The sequence below is a fragment of the Acanthochromis polyacanthus genome, chromosome 2 (genome assembly GCF_021347895.1).
Source record: "Acanthochromis polyacanthus isolate Apoly-LR-REF ecotype Palm Island chromosome 2, KAUST_Apoly_ChrSc, whole genome shotgun sequence".
NCBI classification, from domain to species: domain Eukaryota; kingdom Metazoa; phylum Chordata; class Actinopteri; family Pomacentridae; genus Acanthochromis; species Acanthochromis polyacanthus.
In genome coordinates this window covers 40,838,781-40,859,110 of record NC_067114.1, presented here as the reverse complement: position 1 = coordinate 40,859,110, position 20,330 = coordinate 40,838,781, and the positions used below count along the sequence as shown (strand labels likewise).

The 20,330-nt window shown below is 39.9% G+C and overlaps 2 protein-coding genes across 3 annotated transcripts in view; both read right to left on the bottom strand.

The window, feature by feature from the left end:
* Positions 1–20,330, bottom strand: part of otog (otogelin) — a 95,527-nt gene that overhangs the window by 44,231 nt on the left and 30,966 nt on the right. The window contains exons 15-20 of the mRNA XM_051944368.1: positions 19,642–19,766; positions 18,651–18,863; positions 16,644–16,809; positions 14,964–15,038; positions 13,444–13,487; positions 13,079–13,244 (exon numbers count right to left, since the gene is read on the bottom strand). Coding sequence (XP_051800328.1) covers positions 13,079–13,244; positions 13,444–13,487; positions 14,964–15,038; positions 16,644–16,809; positions 18,651–18,863; positions 19,642–19,766 — 789 coding nt within the window. The remainder of the gene's footprint in view (positions 1–13,078; positions 13,245–13,443; positions 13,488–14,963; positions 15,039–16,643; positions 16,810–18,650; positions 18,864–19,641; positions 19,767–20,330) is intronic.
* LOC127532536 (zinc finger BED domain-containing protein 4-like) lies at positions 1,663–4,412 on the bottom strand. 2 transcript variants are annotated; one of them, XM_051944359.1, is made up of 3 exons: positions 4,186–4,412; positions 3,830–4,070; positions 1,663–3,455 (listed from the first exon to the last, which is right to left on the bottom strand). In XM_051944359.1, the coding sequence occupies exons 1-3, from the start codon at positions 4,383–4,385 to the stop codon at positions 2,358–2,360; spliced, it is 1,539 nt and encodes a 512-aa protein (XP_051800319.1). In that variant the 5' UTR covers positions 4,386–4,412; the 3' UTR covers positions 1,663–2,357. The 2 variants fall into 2 exon arrangements, with proteins under 2 accessions (XP_051800319.1, XP_051800323.1); XM_051944363.1 differs by having other exon boundaries at positions 3,830–4,412.

Below are 20,330 nucleotides of genomic sequence, written 5' to 3'. Positions count from 1 at the left end.
GGGCTGGGCAGTGGGGCCTCTGGGAATCAAATATTTTCTTGTTTTTTTGTCTTAAAGCTATTTTTTTGGCCTTTGTTTGCTTTAATAGATAGGATAATTGAGAGGCACACAGGAAAGTGGCAAGAACAACGGAGGAGGTCCTTCAGCAAAGGGCCATGAGCCTGAATCAGACCCAGGCTGCTGTGTCAGGGACTATAGACCCTGTTTATGGGTTTCCCACTCAACCAGCTGAGCTACCTGGGCACTCAAACTCATCCCTGTTGATGCTTGATCAGAATGGGGTCTTGGAAGTTTGGAGGTCAAATCAACATCTTGTCCGATTGTCATGATCCCCAAGATGTTTCCCGATTGCATTTTGGTGACATTTAGGATTGTCATATGCATGAAAGAGTGTGTTTGTTCTGGGATGGTGTTCATTTGGGTGTCTAAGTCTCATCAACACAGACGCCAAAATCAAAAGTTTTCCAGCAGAACATCACATAGTACCAAATGCCAAGTTACATGAGACCTTTAATTTCTCTTTAATTCGAAATTAAAGTTAATTCCGCTTTAAAATCTCCTCGTAAACATTTAATTCTGAATTAAAAAGTTAATTCCGAATAAACTACCTGGTTCATTCCGATGTTCATTCCGAATAAAGTAATTCCTGTGTACGTTCTATTCATGTATACAGTTAATTCCTGTCATCCTGTGCATGCTTGGCTCCTCACATAGCGACGTACGCATTCTGCGACCTTACTCGCGCGAGCACATTTATGCACGCAACAGAAGTAGTACGCCATTGTCGAGTTGCTGTTTCAAAACGACAAAAAGCAAAGCGAAAAGCGTGCTTATTTAGTTGTTCCTCCATGTTTTTGGGAAAAAGAAATGCCACGGCAAATGGAGTTTGTTTTCTTCTGGTAAACAGGGATACGTCACGTCCATTCCCTGTTCAATCAGAATTCTTTGCAACGCCCAAGCATTAAAGCGGAATTAAGAAAGGGAATAAACGTGCAGTCCATGTAAACCTTCATTCGGAATTAATATTTCCATGTAAACGCGAAGCACAAAACTTTAATTCCGAATGAGTCAATTCTGAATTAATAATTACGAATTAAAAAAACTTCATGTAAACGTGGCCAGTATGATCGACGTTATTCACCTCACCTGTCGGTGGTCATAATGTTGTGGCTGATGGGTGTATGTGTCCTACTCATTTCTGTACTGGAGCTCTGAAACAAAAAACTCTCCCGTTTCCAGAGGCCAGATCTAAGTTGGACACACACGGACCTTTATGAACTGTTTGGGTTTGTAAAATGACAAACTTAATGAGATTTATGTTCAGTTAGCTTGCCAGTTCCTCTCATCATTTAAAAAACAAAACAAACAAACAAAAAAACAACAACTTTGTAGTCATGAAATTGAAGGTACACTTCCTGGTTGTGTTGTAGCACCTAATGTCACCCTCAAATCCAAAAAATATTCTTCTAGTAGGGCTGCAACAAACGACTATTTTAATAGTCGACTAGTCACAGACTACTGAAACGATTAGTCCACTAATCGGATAATTATTAATTTTTTGTTAAATTTAGCATGAAGTTGATTTAATTATGTGGAAAATGATAAACACAAGAAAGATGGGTACAATGAAAAATACATCTTTATTGAACATACTGTGGATTCGCACAAAAATTAAATAAAAATGTCCTATCCAAAACCAATTAGGCACAGTGCTCGGTCAGTAGAGACATAAATCCATAAATAAAAAAACCTGTCCATTTGTTAGGGACAGGCAAATAAAGAATAAATTAAAATCAAGTAAACATTTTTTTCCTGTAAACCAAGAACAGGCTCATTAGCAGCTGTAGAACAGTAAATAAAACAAATATGTGCATTTTGTGAAGTACATTCAGTGGTCAACTGCACAGTTTGTTGCAAAAGAACTTTACAACTTTACACTAAGCATTCAGAGCTGTCCATATTCAAGTTGAAAACATGGACTGTGTGACATACCCTGGACACAAACCTGTCATGGTGGACAGACCAGGTTTTAAATCAACATGAGGCTCAGGCTATGTTGTTCAGTTTATTCATACTAAGAAAAGTCAGCATATTCACATGGTCTCGTGTGAGACTTGCTCTCTTCTGTGAGCAGATATTTCCTGCTGCTGAGAAGATTCGCTCTGCTGGGGTGGATGTTGCGGGAATGCACAAAAGGGATCTTGCTACGTTGGACAGTGTGGGAAACAGCCCTCATTTTCTCTCCACCAGCTGAGCGGGTCATCCTCTTTGGCTTTTGGTATCTCTGAAGAACATCTGAACTTCCCTCATCACCACCATTTGGATTTTTTTGTCCTCCTGGGTTTCCTCTTTGTCACTCAGGCTGTCGGTGTCAGACTGAAGCAGGTTATCCAGCGCTGACTTTCCCCTGAAACATTGCCCCTTCTCATCGGCTGGAGCTCAGGGTCATCGTGTATCCCAGTCTCAACCTTTGCTTCTTTTATGGCAAGAACTTCAATTGTGCTTCGCACCCTTGTGCCATCTTCAGGAGAGATAAGCATCTTTCGGAATCTTGGGTCAATGGCAGCTGCAAGAACAAGTGGGTTGTCTCTTTCTGCAGACACAGAGTTAAGATTCTCCCACCTCTCACTTATTCCTTTTCCTGCAATGGCTCGAAAGGCTTTTCCTGCGCTAGTCTCAAACTGAGTTTGCTGTATGGATCGTTGCAGGCCTTTGACCAGCTGTGGAAGACATGAAGCAGTAGCATACTCCTGTCCACTGAGGAAAACGGTTGCACATTCAAAAGGCCCCAAACCTTGCACCAGCTCTTCAAGTAGCACCCACTGATCTGGTTTGAGGTCACAGTAGTGCTTGCATCTTGGTATTACCTCAGGGTCAGAGAGGGTTGCAGTGACTGGCCACCGCTGCTCCAGGAGTCTCTCCACCATGTAATACGTACTGTTCCATCGCGTATTTACTTCCTGGATCAGCTTGTGCTCTGCGGTGTTCATTTGCTGCTGCTTCTTCTTCAGTTTTGAATTTGCCAGCTCACTTCTCCTAAAGTGCTCCACTAAGTTTCTTGCAGCACCAGTAGCTTTGTTGATGCTGGGCTCTTTGAGGGCACTGGTTACGATAAGATGGAAAGTGTGCCCAGCACAGCGGACTGAAAACCAACCATGTTTTTCTTCCAGGAGTCGAGCTGCCGCCACCATGTTAGACCCGTTGTCATGTACTATTGCATTAATTTTGATAGGAAAGATGTCAAATTTCTCTGTCACCTCTTCAATCCATAACATGATGTCGGCTGCAGTATGCCTCTCCTCCAGAGGTAGAGTGGCGAGGTTCAAAGTCTTCATTTGCCAGTCTTTGGTAATGAAGTGACACGAAACACCAAGATATGCCTCTGTGGCACAGCTGGTCCAAACATCACATGTCAGTGTGAGGGAGCTGTTGACCTCTTTTAGGATCTCCTTTACCTTTAAACACAAAAGTTGATTTTCGTAAATATTTTAAGTGCAAAAACCTACATGTCAACAGAAACTATTCAACATACAAGTTTTACAGTTTTAATAATTGCAGCTAGTCTATGATTTTACCAAAAATAAAGTAATAATATTTATATATATATATATTAATATATATGTAAATATGTAATATATTAATTAATCATTGCTTTTAAATTACATTTGTGATTGTTTGTATGAATTATTAAGTGTGTGTGTGTGTGTGTGTGTGTGTGTGTGTGTGTGTGTGTGTGTGTGTGTGTGTGTGCTAATATGAAATATTTAATTGCTCTTAAATGAAATTTGTGATTGCTTATATGAACCGCGTGTGTATTTTAAACAATTACCTTCAGAAAAGTTGTACTGTATTTCTGCTCCATCAAGTGGGTGAAATGGGTCCTGGATGGCAGGATGTAGTCGGGATTGAACTGGGCTATCATCTTTTGAAACCCGGCACCATCGACCATGGAGAGCGGCCTCATATCATAGATCAGCATCTGCAGTACTGACTCAGTGAGGGCAGTCGCCTGTTGCGGGGTGCACGTCTGCCTCTTTAGCAGGAAGGGGTCCATGGTGGCTCTTTTTGGACTGCATGCATTTAATTTAAAATACGTTTGTCAGGCACAGTCTGACATAACGCTCAAGCTCTCTTTTATAGCGAAAATACGCTTATAAAATGTACAATGTATGTCATCAATCTTACCGAGGCAAGTCAGAATCCGTTTCGTTCAACTGCCCGACGTGCTTCATCTTTAAATGTTCGTGCATCACCGAGGTACTGCCATGATACGCAAGGTCTGCTTTGCAAACCTTGCAAGTAGCCTTTTGATTCGCCGTATCCAGGCTAAAATGCTCCCAAACTTTAGAAGTATTGGTACGCGTACCTGATGTTGATGCTGCCATTTCTGTATGTTACCGCTCAGAGACAGAGACGCTATTGCGCATGAGCGACTCTCGTCAGAGATTATAATCAAGTGAGATGCCTCACTCTGTTGGAAAAACGCGTCTGGCGACGATAGTCTATTATCGATTTTTGTCGAGAACGTCGACGAATCGTTGCAGCCCTATCTTCTAGCAATCAACTGTTGATGCTTGACTGCATCATCCCTGAGAGGTACTTTCCTAAAGCACACCTAAATCTTTCCAGAACAGTCTAAAACCGAGCAAACAACATATTTTAACTACTGTGTAGAAGAGATGTAACCAAAACCAAACTCCAGTCTGCTGCATGTGCCTGTTTTGCACCTGAAAGTCCAGGTTCATATGAGTTCAGCTGGACTAGTTGACACAGAAGGAAGGAATGAATGGTCTACATTTTGATCATAAACAAAGTGTGCCATTGTGTATGAAAACACAATGGATTCTTCTGTCAGCACCTCAGCTAATTATTTCCCATTAGAGGTTTTTTAAGTCCCGCTGCAGATAAATACCTTGCAGTTGACTTTTAGTTGGGATTTTTATTTCATATGTTTTCATGATAATCATTTAAGTATACTAATAAGATAGAAGAAGCAACTGTTCATTATCGGCTGTCTGTTTTCGAGAGAACAGGTGGAAGAGATGTGGTTGATGTTGCTGCAGGCTGACAAATATGAGAGGGGAAAATGAAAACATCTTAAGCAGATGAGTGGAAAACTGAGGTTTTAAGTACATCTTGAGATTCAGAGCTTGGCTTTGCAGGCGTGATATTGTCCTTGTCTCATGTTCATCATGCATGACAAACAAGAATGAAATCATTTTGTTGCTTGCAGTTTCAGATAGGAAAATTAACTCCCTGAATCAGTCGTTCCCAAAGCAGTTCTCACAGAGCTGTCAAGAGATCAGCTTTTTACCAAAAAGAAAAGCAAAAACAATCGCAATGCACTTGTGTCGCAACTTCTATTAAAAGAATTTATTTAAAAAATAATAATGGCTTCAGTATAATTCATCATCGTTGTTGATTTTGTATTTTAATCAGTTAGTCAAAACCCAAATGTAGGGAAGTAGAAAGTCAAAGAAGAAGAAAGAGAAGAAGACAAAAAGACGAACAAGAAAGAGAAGTAGAAAAAAGGAGAAGAAAAAATAGGAAAAAAAGGTGGAGAAGAAGCAGGAGGAATAGAAAGAGGAGAAGGAGAAGAAGAAAAAGAGGGAGAAGGAGAAGAAAAGGAAGTAGAAGGCAAAAAAGAAGGAGGAGAAGGAGAAAGAAGAAGCAGGAGAAGAAAAAGAAGAAGAATGAGAAGAAAATCAGAAGAAGGAGATGAAGAAGAAGAAGAAGAAGAAGTAGAAGCAGAAGAAGAAAAAGAAGCAGAAGAAGAAGGTCTTTGTTTGCCACAAATACATTACAGCACTGTAAAATTCTCCCCCAATCGATTTCTGGTCCATCGCCTTAACCACTCGGTCACAACAACTCATAGTGTCAACCAGACATTTACTCATGCCATTAATAATGTGTATTATGAATATGATATCATCATTTCATGTATAAGAGTCACTGTCAGTATCAATATATCTTAACACCTGATGATCCAGCATCCTGAAGGTGTCATGACGACAGGCCAAGGATGCCATAAGATTTATCCTGTCACTGTTCATTTAGGTTACATTTAACCACATTCTACGAACATGGCAACATTTACACTAACTACAATTCATGTTTCAGATACATCAAAGCAAGTGCTGGATTCCTGCCACTTCATTAAATACATGGTTGAAAGATAAAAATGTTAATGTGTTTTCGATAAATATTTCAGGTTGTAGACACTATTTTGATGGGTTGGGTTGACATCATGTTGGTAACTGCATCAACTTAAGATTGTGTTTAAACTCCAATTTCTGCACTAGTTCATTTAAAATGAAATTCAAGGTGAGGGACTAAATAAAACTGGCAATAAAACTATTTTTTCTTCACCTTGAGGTCAGGATTTCATGTTCCATACCAACCTAACACTGGAGAGACTGAGCATTTGCCAACTTAAAAAGAAGGTTCTGAATTACTTTAACCCGTTGATGCGCAGCGTGGGTCAGGAGATACGGGAGAAACCCATTTTCCATTGGATTTGGGTCATTTCTGACCCATGTTGTGCATCAAAGGGTTAATTTGATAACTGACACTAAAAAAAAAAAAAAAAAAAAAAAATCACATTAGTTAAAACATCTTAAATTTTACTGTAAACCTCTGATTATATTACCAATCATTCACTGTTATAATTAAAAATACAACAAGGAAAGCTAATTCCTCTAACTCAACACAGTTTGTTGGTTTAACATTATTTCATTAGCAGGTGATGCAAAAAGATTGATACAAACTGTTTCATTCATTTTTTGTTCAGCTCAAACATTAATATTTGGCGGGTAGCTTTCTATGATTTTTTAAAATCTAATTATTTGCAAATGTGTACAAATTAATAAACTTTCTTTGCCTGCTCATCACTGGACTGTTAACTGCCAAATAAAAGACAAAAAAAGAACAGCTGACAGCTACAAACAGCAGTCAGTCTTTCTGTGAGCTGTAGAGATCATTTATGGTCTTCAAGCACCACAATAAATGTCATTTTCAAAACTGAGGAACTGCTTGCTTTAGGAACATCTTTTTCAGTTCGAGAGCCGCTAACGGTTGACAGAATGCAAACTAACTATGAAAAAGCAACAAAGACTTTTAGAACCACAGAGCTGCAACAAACCTGCAGAGAATGTTAGGTACTACTTTTAATTTCATGTAAAAAGGCTTCCATTCTTTTGTTTCCTTACAAGAACATCTTGCTTCCTTTGTGACTGATTTCTGGAGAATAATGTAGGCTAGAAAGCTTTTACGAAGTTAACGGAAACCTACTCGAACACAGCAGAAAAGACTGACAAAGGAAAGCCTTTCTTCAGAAAATCTGCTTTATTTATCTTGATTTGACCCATTTCTTGCCTGATTTGTGGGATCAGATCCATAACAAAAGTGTGTCTCATAAAAACAAGTCTTGAGTCACAGAAAAGCTGTGGAAAAACAAGCTTCTATACCTCAGAGTCGTGGCTCCAGGCTGATGTCATGCATCATGTGATCGCCCAGTGAACCTTTAAATCATCTCCCCATCGCTGCACTTTTTAATGCAGCCGTCATCAGGGAGCGTCCAGTCTGAATGAGATCTCTGTGTCCATATTTACCACAAAATTAGCTCACAAACTATCGGGTTTCAGTGAGTTATTAAAGACTCGTATCATGACTGGCATTTTGGACGTCAGACTTAGAGGTTGTGGGCTCGCTGTCACCGTAAAGGTCGTCTTGCTTTACAGCGACATATGAATCACAGCAGTGAAGTCAGCAGAGGTGAGACAGGGTCGAGCTGACCGTGAACCATCTCTGTACCTCAACCAGACAACACATGTACATGAAAGGCCATTTAAGAGTCTTTCTGAAGTGAGATTATTTTTCTTTCTCTGTCAAACAGTAATTTACTAGCATACTAACAGAAACAAAAAGTTTTCATAGATAGTATATTCGAATAAAATGCTTAATGAAACACAAAAGACACTGTGACTTGAATGTCTCATACCGTCATGTAGAGAGATACTACAAATGTCTTTTTCAATTTAATCCATTAACCACCATTCTGTAGTGTTTACATGATAGATTATTAGGTATTAGACAGTGGAGAGTAAAATCAGGCCTGAAACAGCTGCAGCTGGTTAAAAAGGTTCAGAATGAGTTTGTTTAACTGCAGTGTTGACTAGATCCCAATAAAACATCAAAACGACCGATTTTATGAGGGCAATTTAATTAATAACTGAAATACTGGAGTTGGTGCAAGTGTTGGTAAACACAGAAATGCCAAAGACAAGTTTAAAGGATTCAGAGACAGTGTTTATCCACCAGAGAGCACCGACAAGCTGATTTCACAGCCGGGCCACTCACTGCTTTAAAGGGGAACTTCGTTTTTTTTCAACCTGGGGTCTGTTTCCATATGTAATTTCATACATGTGAGTGATGGAGAAATGAATTTTTGACATAGCTCCAGTATTTAGCCAGGCAGGCAGCTTAGCAGCTCAGCTAGCAGCTCGGCAGGCGAAAAGTATGGGGCAGCTGGCCCCCCCGCGTCAAAGTCCGCCCTAACGTGCTTTTGACCCACACTGACAGGCTCAGATAGTCTCGCCCAGGTAATGTGGAGGTTTTCGTTCACTTCTCATCTCTAGTATGTTGTGGGACACTCATTGAGACTATCTGAGCCGGTCAGTGTGGGGCAAAAGCACGTTAGGGCGGACTTTGACACGGGGGGGCCAGCTGCCCCATACTTTTCACTAGCCGAGCTGCTAGCTGAGCTGCTAAGCTGCCTGCCTGGCTAAATACTGGAGCTATGTCGAAAAGTCATTTCTCCATCACTCACATGTATGAAATTACATTTGGAAACAGACCCCAGGTTAAAAAAAACGAAGTTCCCCTTTAACTGAACAGAATCTATACATATCAGCATACGTTTTCCAAATTAAAAGTGCTTGTCTTTATGCAGCTATGTTTTTATTCAAAATCAGTTAACTGTCTTCAGTGGCTTGTTTAGCAGTCCACAACATTTATTAATCAGGCTTTGTGTTAACAGATGTTACTTAACAACAAAGTCAGCTTTATTGTCAGTTCTTCAATATGTACATGACATACCAAGGACCGAAATTACGTTACTGTCTCTTTATGCAACAGTTGACAATAAATAAAGACTTAGAAGGTTCTGGGATAAAAATATAACATAAATTTAGAAATCTAATGTTAAAAATAACTGGATAAAAAAGATTTAGAGAGGCAGAAACTAAGTGAATTAAGAAGTAGAAAGCAAAAATCATGTAAACTAAGAACACAGAAAGCAAATCTAGAACTAAGCAACAACTAAGAACTAAGAAAAGCTGAACTGAGTAAAATTTAAACTTGACCATATAATAGAGCAGCACGGCAGTGAAACAAGCGAAACATTTACGAACATCAGAAAATCTAAAAAAAGTTTAGTTTTAGTTGTTGATCGTGTTCCTGTTTACGAATGACTGAGCATCTTCTAGTTTTTTATGTTTATTTTATGTAGTAGTGTGACTCAGAAATTCAGATGGTTTATTACTGCGCTGAGGAACATGGTGGAGTTATGTGATGATCAGCATACATTAGTCTGTTAGCAACATTACTCAAAAAACGGACCAACGGATTTGGATGAAATATTCAGGGAAGGTCAGAAATGACACAAGGACCACCTGATTAGATTTTGGCAGTGATGCAGCTTATAGTCTGGATCCATGGATTTATTAAAGATTTCTGTATCATTGTGAGATAGTGGCACTGTAACCATGACAACAAGTGAACACTACATCAGCTGCCTGCTGACGATCACATGATTGAAATCCTACTACAAATCCACCGCTGAGGACTTATCCATCAGAAATGATACAAGGAACAACTGATGAAATTGTGGGGGCGTTTCTGAGTCCCATCAATTCCCGCCACCTGCTACATATTTAGGTCACGCGATTCAGTATCTGCACATAACATATACATGAATAACACATGCCTGTGCTCAGTGCAATGTCATTTTTTTAAATTAAAGATTTAGTTTGTCAGAAATGATACAACAACTGTGCAGCCTTGATGAAGCACTGCGCTCTGTGTGCTTTTCACGTTTTACTCTGCTGAAGGTAAAATAATTCAACATTTTTCTGATATTCATCATATATCTGTATATTTCTTAATATTCCTAACTTCAGTTTTTACTTTGTGTTCTACATTACACTGTTTCTTTTATAATCTCATGAGTAATATTGTTTCCTGTTTTCTTGCTGTGTTGTACCTTTTCCATTACATAAAAAACTTTGTGGATATTATTATATACTAAATATGCTTCAGTGATCAAGTTTCAAACATTTAAACACCAGACTGCTGTTTTCAGGTGTAGCTGCCATCAAACAGCTTTATAATATACAACGGTGTCATAGATAGGAGATGTTTAAACTAAACCTTGCGGGTGCATTACTGTAATCAGGATGACTCCTGGCTGATGTCACAGAATCAGACCACTTAACCCTCCTTTCAGGCTGACAGCCAGAGAGGATTAGAGGGATCAGATGACTCTAATCTACTCCATCATGTCTGTCCACATCATCTGCTGGTTTTAAGGACTTTTGTCTCCCAGTGATGATCTAAAGTTTTCATTATGTCATGTTGACAGACATTTCAATGACTGTGATTTCTTTAAATCTCAAAATATCAACATGCAAGTCTCTGATGAACCTGAACAATGTCAGAAGTGATGATTCTGTCAATGTTGGTCTGTCAACATTTTTACTGAATGAAACTGAAAACTTTGAAACGCCAGAAACATGACCAAAATAGCAGGAAAAATTCAAAAAAAGATTGGGATGAACAGTGTGTTGTTCGTGCACATTTCCATTTTAAATTTCTACATTTCTCCAGGCTCAAATTTCCAGACAATATTTGACAATTGAGTAGAACTTGTTAAATGTTTATTGCATAAATAAATGGTGAAAATGATGAAAATCTATCTTTTAAAATGCTCTATATGCTATGACACTCTAGAATATTTGCCAAAGGATGGCTTCTCCAATACTTTCTTTACGTTTTTCTATACTTTTCCAATCCTAGAAATGACTAAATTTGAATTCTATACTTTGCCATACTGTGTATTAATCCTAATAGAGCTTTCTGTGGGAACTAGCGGCTAAGTTATGCGAACCGGCCAACAGCAATGCTTTCCCAGACACAATTATTCCCAAAGAAACAGTAGTGTACGATCAGCATTAGAGCCATCAGGTCCAGTGAAAGTGAAAACATATCAATGACGTGTTCCAGGGACTTTTTTCACTTCATCCATGTTGTGTGAAGAGTCAACAGAAAGTCAGCGAGTTCAGCCAGAGCTCAACTGTGAGTCTATGGATCAAGAAGTCTGCATGTAGAGCTAAATAGGAGTTTCAAATCTATATAATTAACTGAACAGCAAAGCCAGCTGCATCCAAAGACAATCTAGTCTCTCGTTTTGTGTGTAAATTACTTTATGGTGGACAAACAACAGTTACAACTAACCACTGGTATTGCACACAGACCTAAGTCTTGCTGAATGTGGTGACCAGCAGCACCAGTAGGGGATTTTTTTGTCCCTGACCCAGTGTCATCCTCCAGCAGCAGTGGGTGGAGGGCTGGGGGATTATTCCTGGCTTGTGTGACATTTTCAGAGAGTCTTTAACCAGTCTGCAGCCCGACCTCCTGGTGACCTCAGCATCAGCCTGGTACACTCACAGCTTTAGATTTCACCAAACGGCACACTCATTCCTTAACCTTTACTTTCTGAGATAAAGGTTTTGCTCCTTTGCAGAACCAGCCTGAAGCACCTTTGTAGTAAACAGCTCATCTGGATAACTGCTGTTTGAGGCCTATCAGTGGGAAAACTTTTGTAGATCTTGTATCTCATTAGCAGAGCTTTGGGACGATTTGACTTTTTCGAACACCAGTGTTCAGACTGATTTAACCGTCATTGGTTGGACAGTCGCTGGTTTTACTTTTAGACGGAGAAAAGTGCTACAGCATCAAGATTAATCCATTATTTTTGGTGGTAAGAGGAACAGGCTACACAAATAAGTTTGAACTCACCCCACTTAACGGAGACTACCAGACTACTGTGCTGAGACTACCAGGTCTAACTTACTTAACATTTACTCGGCTCCAAACTAAGTGACAAGCTTCCAAAGATGTCATCAATGTGGCTGCATTTAAATGTACACAGCTCATGGTAGAGCATCTAAAAAACAGCCGCTAACTTCTCTGTGTTATATTTCTCAATAGTTCTTGTGCTGAGATCACCAGTTGACAGAGTTCTACTTTCAGAAATCACTGTCAAATCTGGTGTCATCATTTCACTAAGAATAACCAGGTAAAATGATTTTAAGTGATGCATATATTAGCTTTTTCAGTTTATTCTATAACTTATTTAGGCCAATAAGGCTGGCAGGTAGCATACATACAGATAACATGCAGATCCTGCTTTTCCAAGCAACTCATTTTTGGTTAAGGTTTAGGTACAATTTCAGTCTAACAGTCTCTTTGAACACTTGCAAAAACAACCAGCAATCTTCCTGTCACCAACTCTTTGATCACAAACAAGTCGCTAAAAAGTCAAACCTATCTGACATTCAGCATCAATGAAGGTTGTGCACTGAATGAAAACTGTGTGTAATGTGTTTGCTGGACATCGCTAAGCAAATACGAGATGTGATGAAGACTCTCACAGAAGTTCAGAGTTGAATGTGTTTAGTGGTCCAGTTTGCTAAAATCAAAACTTTCCAGAGACTCAATTTGACAAGAACTTCAAAATTTCAAATTTCAAACTATCAAAAGAACCAGCGAGGTTAGCATTCAAAATTTTTCAGTCCATTTCTCATTGCCTTCTTGTCATAATTATGGTCCGATATAGTTGTTGGTACACGAAAAGTACTTGTCAATCTTTTTAAATACCAAAGATTTGATATACACCACGCCCAAAGAAGGGCGAAAAGAAAAAAAATCTGTTTGTTTTCACGTTAACATGGGCAGATTATGTGTTTCCAAAAAACTATTCGGTGATGGACAAAATAACTTTGCACAAGCAGAAACTCACCCAGGAGGGCAGGCACATCCGGGGACGCAGGGCTCATGAGTCGAGCAGGTGAGGTTGAGCAGGTAGGACTCACAGGTGCGCTCGCAGGCCACGCCCCTTCCAGGTCGGAGGCGGTCCTCCCCCTCTGAACAGTTCAGGTAGAGCTGACCAGCTGGACACAACCTGTCTGCAAGAAGTGAAGGAGAAATCACAAATTTATAAGAAGAACAAAAACTTTGTCAGTTCGGAGTTTGAATTTCTCTAAATTCATTCCAAACCATTCAGTAGATTCATCACTAAGGCTGTGGGGAACATATGTGCTCGTTAAATATGATTCAGAAACAACAAGAAGTAATTAAAGCAACATTTTAAAATGAGTGACGTACCAGTGTCTGTTGTTTGAGACACCAGTTTACCGTTCAGACAGAGCCTGCAGAGGAACACAGAATAATTGAGCTTTACTTACATGTTAGTAAATACAGCAGTAACTTGGAGACAATCCCAGTAAACATGACTGTAGCTTCTTTTCATCATCCACATATAATGGTATAAACCATTTTTGATGATTCCCCTGACCTTATATCTCACCTCAACGCTGCGACAAAAGTCTAATCTAATTATCGAAGATGAACTGAACGTCTTCATACTCCTTAGACGATTCAGCCTTTTCAATTAGGAAATGGTGTGAGCTTTCTTCTAGCACCACAAAGAGGAGAAAATGTCCTCTCCTCATGTGTCTCATGATCGAACCTGCATATTACTATCAGACAGACAGACAGATAGATACTTCCAGATCATATCAATGCTGCTGAGCACACTTTCAAGGGAATGAACTCTGTGGATTTCAACTTTATATTTTGAGTGCTGAGGCAGGTAAAAATGTTGTTAATTTTGATTTTGTGGAAGGTATTTTTACTCAGAGCCGAATATTTAAATAAAATGTCATCTAAACACAGCATGTTCCCCACACTAATGACTAACTGTAATCAAAATGCATCTTCATTATATCTCTTATTTTATTTTCATTGGCCTGTCTGGGTTTTGACTGAGAGGAGGAGGAGTCTCGTGTAGCCATGAAGTCTTTTTAAAGGGACACATGAGGAAATTAGAGCTGGCCCGAATAGTGGTTTCTGGCCTCCGAATATTCGGGCCTTATTAAAGACAAATATCCGAATATTCGTTCTGCCCCGTAATGTCAGAGAGGGAGGGGGGCGGCTTGTGGCGGAGACCGCCCGAATATTCGGATCCGTTCGTCTGGTCTCCCGGGTCCAAATTTTGCCTTCGTTTTGTCTTCAGTTAAACCGAAGAATTCCCAAACAGCGGAGGTCTTCAGCATCTTGTCTTGTGTTTGTGCAACTAACTGAAGCGTGACGTCAGAGTCGGCAGCCACCCGGCCATTCAGGTGGTGGTAACAAACAGGAATGGATGAGCAGAGATGAGCTGAACATGGCGGGATGAGCCGAAATGGGCCGAAGGCGAAGTGAAGAGACGAGCTCCGAATATTGTCGTCTGGGGGGAGGAGGGAGTGATCACATAGAAATGTGTATATGTCAGACATATGTGTACATGTTTATGTGATCACAGGACGAGATGAGCTGATATGAGCCAATGTGGGCCGAAGGCGAAGGGAAGACAGTAACGCCGCATATTCTTTCCGCCCGATAATGTCCGACCGGGGTTTTTTGCGTGTGCGTGTGTGTGTGTGTGTGTGTGTGTGTGTGTGTGTGTGTGTGTGTGTGTGTGTGTGTGTGTGTGTGTGTGTGTGTGTGTGTGTGTGTGGGGGGGGGGGGGGGGGGGGGGGGGTAACCGTTAAAGACTGGAAAATGTACATAAAGAGGCAAAAATTGAAAGTTCTCCATGGTAGAGGAATGTTTTGAAGATAAAGAGATGGGAAGGAGGAGCTTACTGAACACCTGCTGACGTCATGATCACATCTCCTGGTTCATAATCTGCTCCGAGGAAACTGCAAGGACACTCGCTCCTGAAAAAAAACACAAAACACAAACAAAGCACAAACAAGCACATGCAATGAGATCCAACCAGATCACTGATACAATAATGTGACAAACGCTTGGAGAAAACACGGTGTAGAATGTCTAACAACCGTTTACACCAACTTTGCACAGATTTCATCCATGAAAATCCCAAAAGAACATTTATTTTCACAAGTTCTTTCTCTAAAATATACACGGACAGCAATCAGCAGCTATACTGTATATGTGTGTCTATAAGTCGTGTTATCTGCACCGAAAATGCCAAGAAATGTATAGAAAAATATACAAACTCTGAGAGATTACATCTGGACAAGACTTTGGCACAATAACATCTACAGAGGGAACTAAGGATGAAGTTTTTTGCTACATGAAGGACTTTTTGATGCCCCACAAAGCGGCTTTAGCCAGCACCAAACCAAAATTACCAGTGGCAAAATGATAAGAATTGAGAATACAAATAGCAATTTTTAAGTAGTTTTGATAACTGGAGTTTTTATTCATAAATCATACTAGACATTTGTGTTTATCAAATCATTAGAAATATCGGTGAAAAGCAACACATACTCCTTGCTTTTGCTGCATTGTGTTTATTGTCGTGTGTCGTCACCACAGAAAGGCACTTTCTGAGCAGGAAAAACCCAGCGGATGAGTGAACTTTGGAAGACAAAGACAGCTTCACGTAAAGAAAAATCTGGCAGATTCAGCAGCTGTTTGTTAATGTAACAAAATGTGACTATTTTGGATCCAAACATCCACAGAAACAGCAACTGCACATCAGGATATAAACCACACAATGCTCCATTTGTTCCTCACTGTGTAAAGATTTATGTTAAAGAGGGCTTTATGTTACCTTAAACAGAGCATTACAGGTAAGCGGATAGGAGACAGATAGGCGGCTTTAGGAAGTGGAATCAGTGGTGATGGTGAAGAAGCCAAGCCTCCTTCAAAAAAATGTTTCTGTTCAGACGAATTTATGATAAAAAATACACAACTACGATGCGGTAGACGGTGTTTAGCTGACGCTAAAAGCCTTTGTAACATATAGGCCAGCGCCACACATCAGCCTCTGTACTACAAATTCTTTCTCACTGGTTATCAGATATCTGTGTCGTCCCCAGCCCGAGTGGGAATGAAAGGGGGGTTTCACGGTGAATTCCTCGATGTAACTCTATCACATGGTAAGTAAGGCACCGCGCTGCACTAGGATGTAAAAACCTGGGACATTTAAGAGGAATTAAGCTGCATGTCTTCTAGGGCAGAGCAGGCTGAAAGGGAGAGGTCCTCTGGCTCTATAACGTCTGCAGGAAAGATACAAGGCTTTCCACTTAAAGGCTGACCTAAACTTCAGAGCAGATACAAATATCACTTTGAGAGGATTTGTTTGGTGGAGTGACTCCAGCCAGTTAGCCGTTCAACAAGCTCCACAACACCACAGCGAGCAGAAGCTGCTCCGACACAACCAGGACTCATTCCCACCTCAGCGTGAAAAGACGGCGTCAACGTAACGGTTTCTCTTCTGGATACAGTAAAATTAAAGTGAATTATTGTATTTTTGTCCTCTTTCATTGGAAAACCCGTCAATGCGAGCTTACCTGTGGACACAGGTGTGTGTTCGGTGGTTGTAGAAGGACCCCAGAGGACAGACACAGCCCTCCTCACACTCCTCCCCACAGTGTAGCGGGATGGAAAGGGAGGAGCATCGGCGCTGGCAGGACGACACACAGGTGCCGTACTGCATGGTGACAGGACAGGTGGCGGCTGCAGGGAGAGACATAAACATACTTACATACTACATCATAACTGTTCACAGTATTAGTCTCACTATTCGGTAAAATGAGGAAAGATTTGCATTTAAAAGGCCTACACTGATGTTACAACATCAAATTACTAAGAATACAAGAGCTTACTGCCGAGAAACAGATCCTTTAAAATACAGCAACTTAGTCTGAATTATGACAGTGTCTATTTAGCAGATATAGAAAAAGAAGGAAACAACAAACGCAGAGAACACACAGTGCTCTCTAGTAAACCAAACATAGCTCCAAATCTCTGTTACATTCAGTCATGGTTTTGTTTTGCCGTTAGTAGATTATATTGTACTGTTTTTATGCTTTTTGGTTAACCTTGTGCCAAAAAAAAGCTCACAAGTCTTTTTATAATTTGCAGTGGTCTGATACTCCTTCCATTTCAATATGATTGCTTACACAGCGCTCTTTGAGATGTTTAAAGCTTGGGAAATCTTTTTGTATCCAAATCCGGCTTTAAACTTCTCCACAACAGTATCTCAGACCTGCCTGGTGTGTTCCTTGGTCTTCATGATGCTCTCTGCACTTTAAACAGAACCCTGAGACTATCACAGAGCAGGTGCATTTATACGGAGACTTGATTACACACAGGTGGATTCTATTTATCATCATCAGTCATTTAGGACAACATTGGATCATTCAGAGATCCTCACTGAACTTCTGGAGTGAGTTTGCTGCACTGAAAGTAAAGGGGCCGAATAATATTGCACGCCCTACTTTTCAGTTTTTTATTTGTTAAAAAAATTTAAAATATCCAATAAATTTCGTTCCACTTTACGATTGTGTCCCAATTGTTGTTGATTCTTGACAAAAAATTACAATTTTATATCTTTATGTTTGAAGCCTGAAATGTGGCGAAAGGTTGAAAAGTTCAAGGGGGCCGAATACTTTCACAAGGCACTGTAAAAGTGTGGATAATGAGGATTTTCCTCACACAGTCTCTCCATGTGTTTTAATGGCACACATGCAGTGAATGTGGCGGCAATGAATGCAAATCACACATTTTGGACAGCACAAAGACATCTGCAGAGGGATCTGCAAGAACTCTAGTGGACTCATGCTCCATGCTCATGGTGGGCAGGTCTGGAAAACATGTCCTGATCTCAGCATAGAGAGGAAAATCACATACTGGTCGAAAAAGAGGAGCTAAATTTTTACTAGTCAGCTTACTACTGATTATAAGAAACAATTTCTTTCAACCAGATTGACTGCAATTTTATTATTTGAATTGCATCATAATGCTTTATCAAACCATACAAAAACAGGTAAAAAATTATCATTGTCATTGTTGCATTGTTTGTATTTTTTCTTTTGCCTCTATACTGCAGTTCCTTTTGGTGTTCTGTACTTCAAGTGGTAGTTTTATGCGTAAATCTTACATTTTTAAGTGGCTGAACTGCATGTAAAAGTAAAATTTTATTAATTAACTTCCGTCACATTATTTCCACACAAACTGATACCTGTGGGGCTTGACGGCTACTTCACATTAAGTCTTTAGTTAAACTGTTTCATAACATCTCAACAGCCTCTTAGCTCACCTGAAGACTTAAAGAGCCCATAGGTCTACTAGAATAAACTACAACATCACAAGTTTACATGTCAGTTAAGTTAAAGGTAAGTGCTGAACTTCCAAGCTCATGTTCTGAAAATCAGCTGTGAACATAAACAGTGATTTAAGAGGAATATCTAGATTTGACATGACTAAAGCACAGCATTCTTGTTATAATGCACGTCAAGATGAATTCTCTGACAACATCTCTTCGTTCTGCTGTTAAAACACGGCTGAACACTCACCACAGTCAGGGACGTGCGATCGAAAGTCGATGATGACGGAGAATCGGCGGCAGTGGCGAGCGTAGTGGGCCAACGCAGAGCAGAGACACGGCGTCCCACATTTACAGGTGTCTGAGCGACACTGCTGATGGAAGGGTGTCGGACTGAGGTACTCGTGACAGGCGGAGAACAGATCCTGGTTCAGCACATCGCACATCTCTGAGGCGTAGGTCACTGAGCAGGGGAAGGAGTCACATCAGTCTGCTAATAACATTGATACGCATTCATGTATCTGCAGCTGGTTTACAGTAAAAGTCCTTGATTCTGATGTGATGACAAATTCTGAGTTGCACATAATTAAAATATCTCAAACAGCACACTGGCACAATGTAAATATGTATAAAATATATAGACGTAAGCACACGCTCTTACAAACAAAACATCCACACAGTCATGCAACCCTTGCACAACATGCACTGCATATTGGACTCACAACCCTTTCACTCAATATTTATGTCTACATTTCCTCTATTTTTAAGGTATCTTGCTAATGCACAGCTATATGGAACGGTCACTTTGCTTTTCAGTGTCAATACTGTGTGAGCATGTGACAAATAAAACCTCTCAATGTTGAATACAGAATTAAAATAATAAACTGCAACATTCAAAATCAATGATCTGTCAACAAAAAAATGGACAAATCAAGACTAAGCTGATCTATGTCTTGAATATAAACAATTGCAATGAGGCTATAGTAGCATATTTAATTTTTTTATAGCCATATCACCATCACATTGTTCAAAAACTGTATAATAATAATGATTATCCTCTCTATTATAAAGCAGTTTTTATATATTTTCACAGCTATTACACACTAAATATTTAGATTTTTTTGGTACATACAATTAATGGCGTAAAACTTAAAGATCTTGACTGTGATTATAGCCTCTAACACTGCAATCACTTGTTTTTCCACCAGTGAAACAGTAAAAAAGGAAGAGGAGGAACTGACCGGCCTGCTGGTGTGTATCACAGGGGTCTAGTTGAGGTGTGCTCAGGCTGGACGAACAGGCTGACGAGACCCTCCAGGCGTTTCCAAACAGCTGAGGAGTGCTTTCTATCATACCAGATGGAGATCTGAGAGAAAACCGGAGCGCAGATTCAGTACAACAACACGGAGATAGAAACCAGTTGGGTCGCTTTGCTTTTAATACGGTAAAACTGACATCAGGATAGTGTTACCATCGAGTCTTAAGGTCAAGTTATATCAAAGTAACCCCATGGATGAAGAGCCGCCTTTAGTAGTTTTAATTGTTGCTGCATCATTTCCACTTTGACAGTACTGACAGCTAGAGAAACATTAATACTAGCTATAGTTACAGAAACATTAGCAGCTGCTCTTCTCTACTTGGGTTGTCCTTATAGACTAGCTCCGTTTGTTTAGTGTCACAGTATCCGTCATTTCCTTGCATCCCAATAACTGGCTATGTAAGCAGCAGTGCAATGCATTCTGGTAGCGTCATGATGTGCTTTGAAAGACGGGGCATTACGTTGGCTTCTCCTCATTTGCATGGAATTGAGATTTAGGATATTTTTACTGCAAAAACTTCTCTAAATGATCTAAAATGAAGACAGACTGAGCAACTGCGTGGCTGATTTCATGCCTCAGACATTTTCAGAAACACATTCAAGTGAACTATT

Excerpts from the sequence above, each read along its gene's own strand:
- LOC127532536 (XM_051944359.1), bottom strand. The coding sequence starts at position 4,385 with ATGGCAGCATCAACATCAGGTACGCGTACCAATACTTCTAAAGTTTGG. Across the intron at positions 4,071-4,185 it reads ACGGATTCTGACTTGCCTCG|TCCAAAAAGAGCCACCATGG; the intron begins GTAAGATTGATG and ends AAATGCATGCAG. Across the intron at positions 3,456-3,829 it reads ACAGTACAACTTTTCTGAAG|GTAAAGGAGATCCTAAAAGA; the intron begins GTAATTGTTTAA and ends TTGTGTTTAAAG.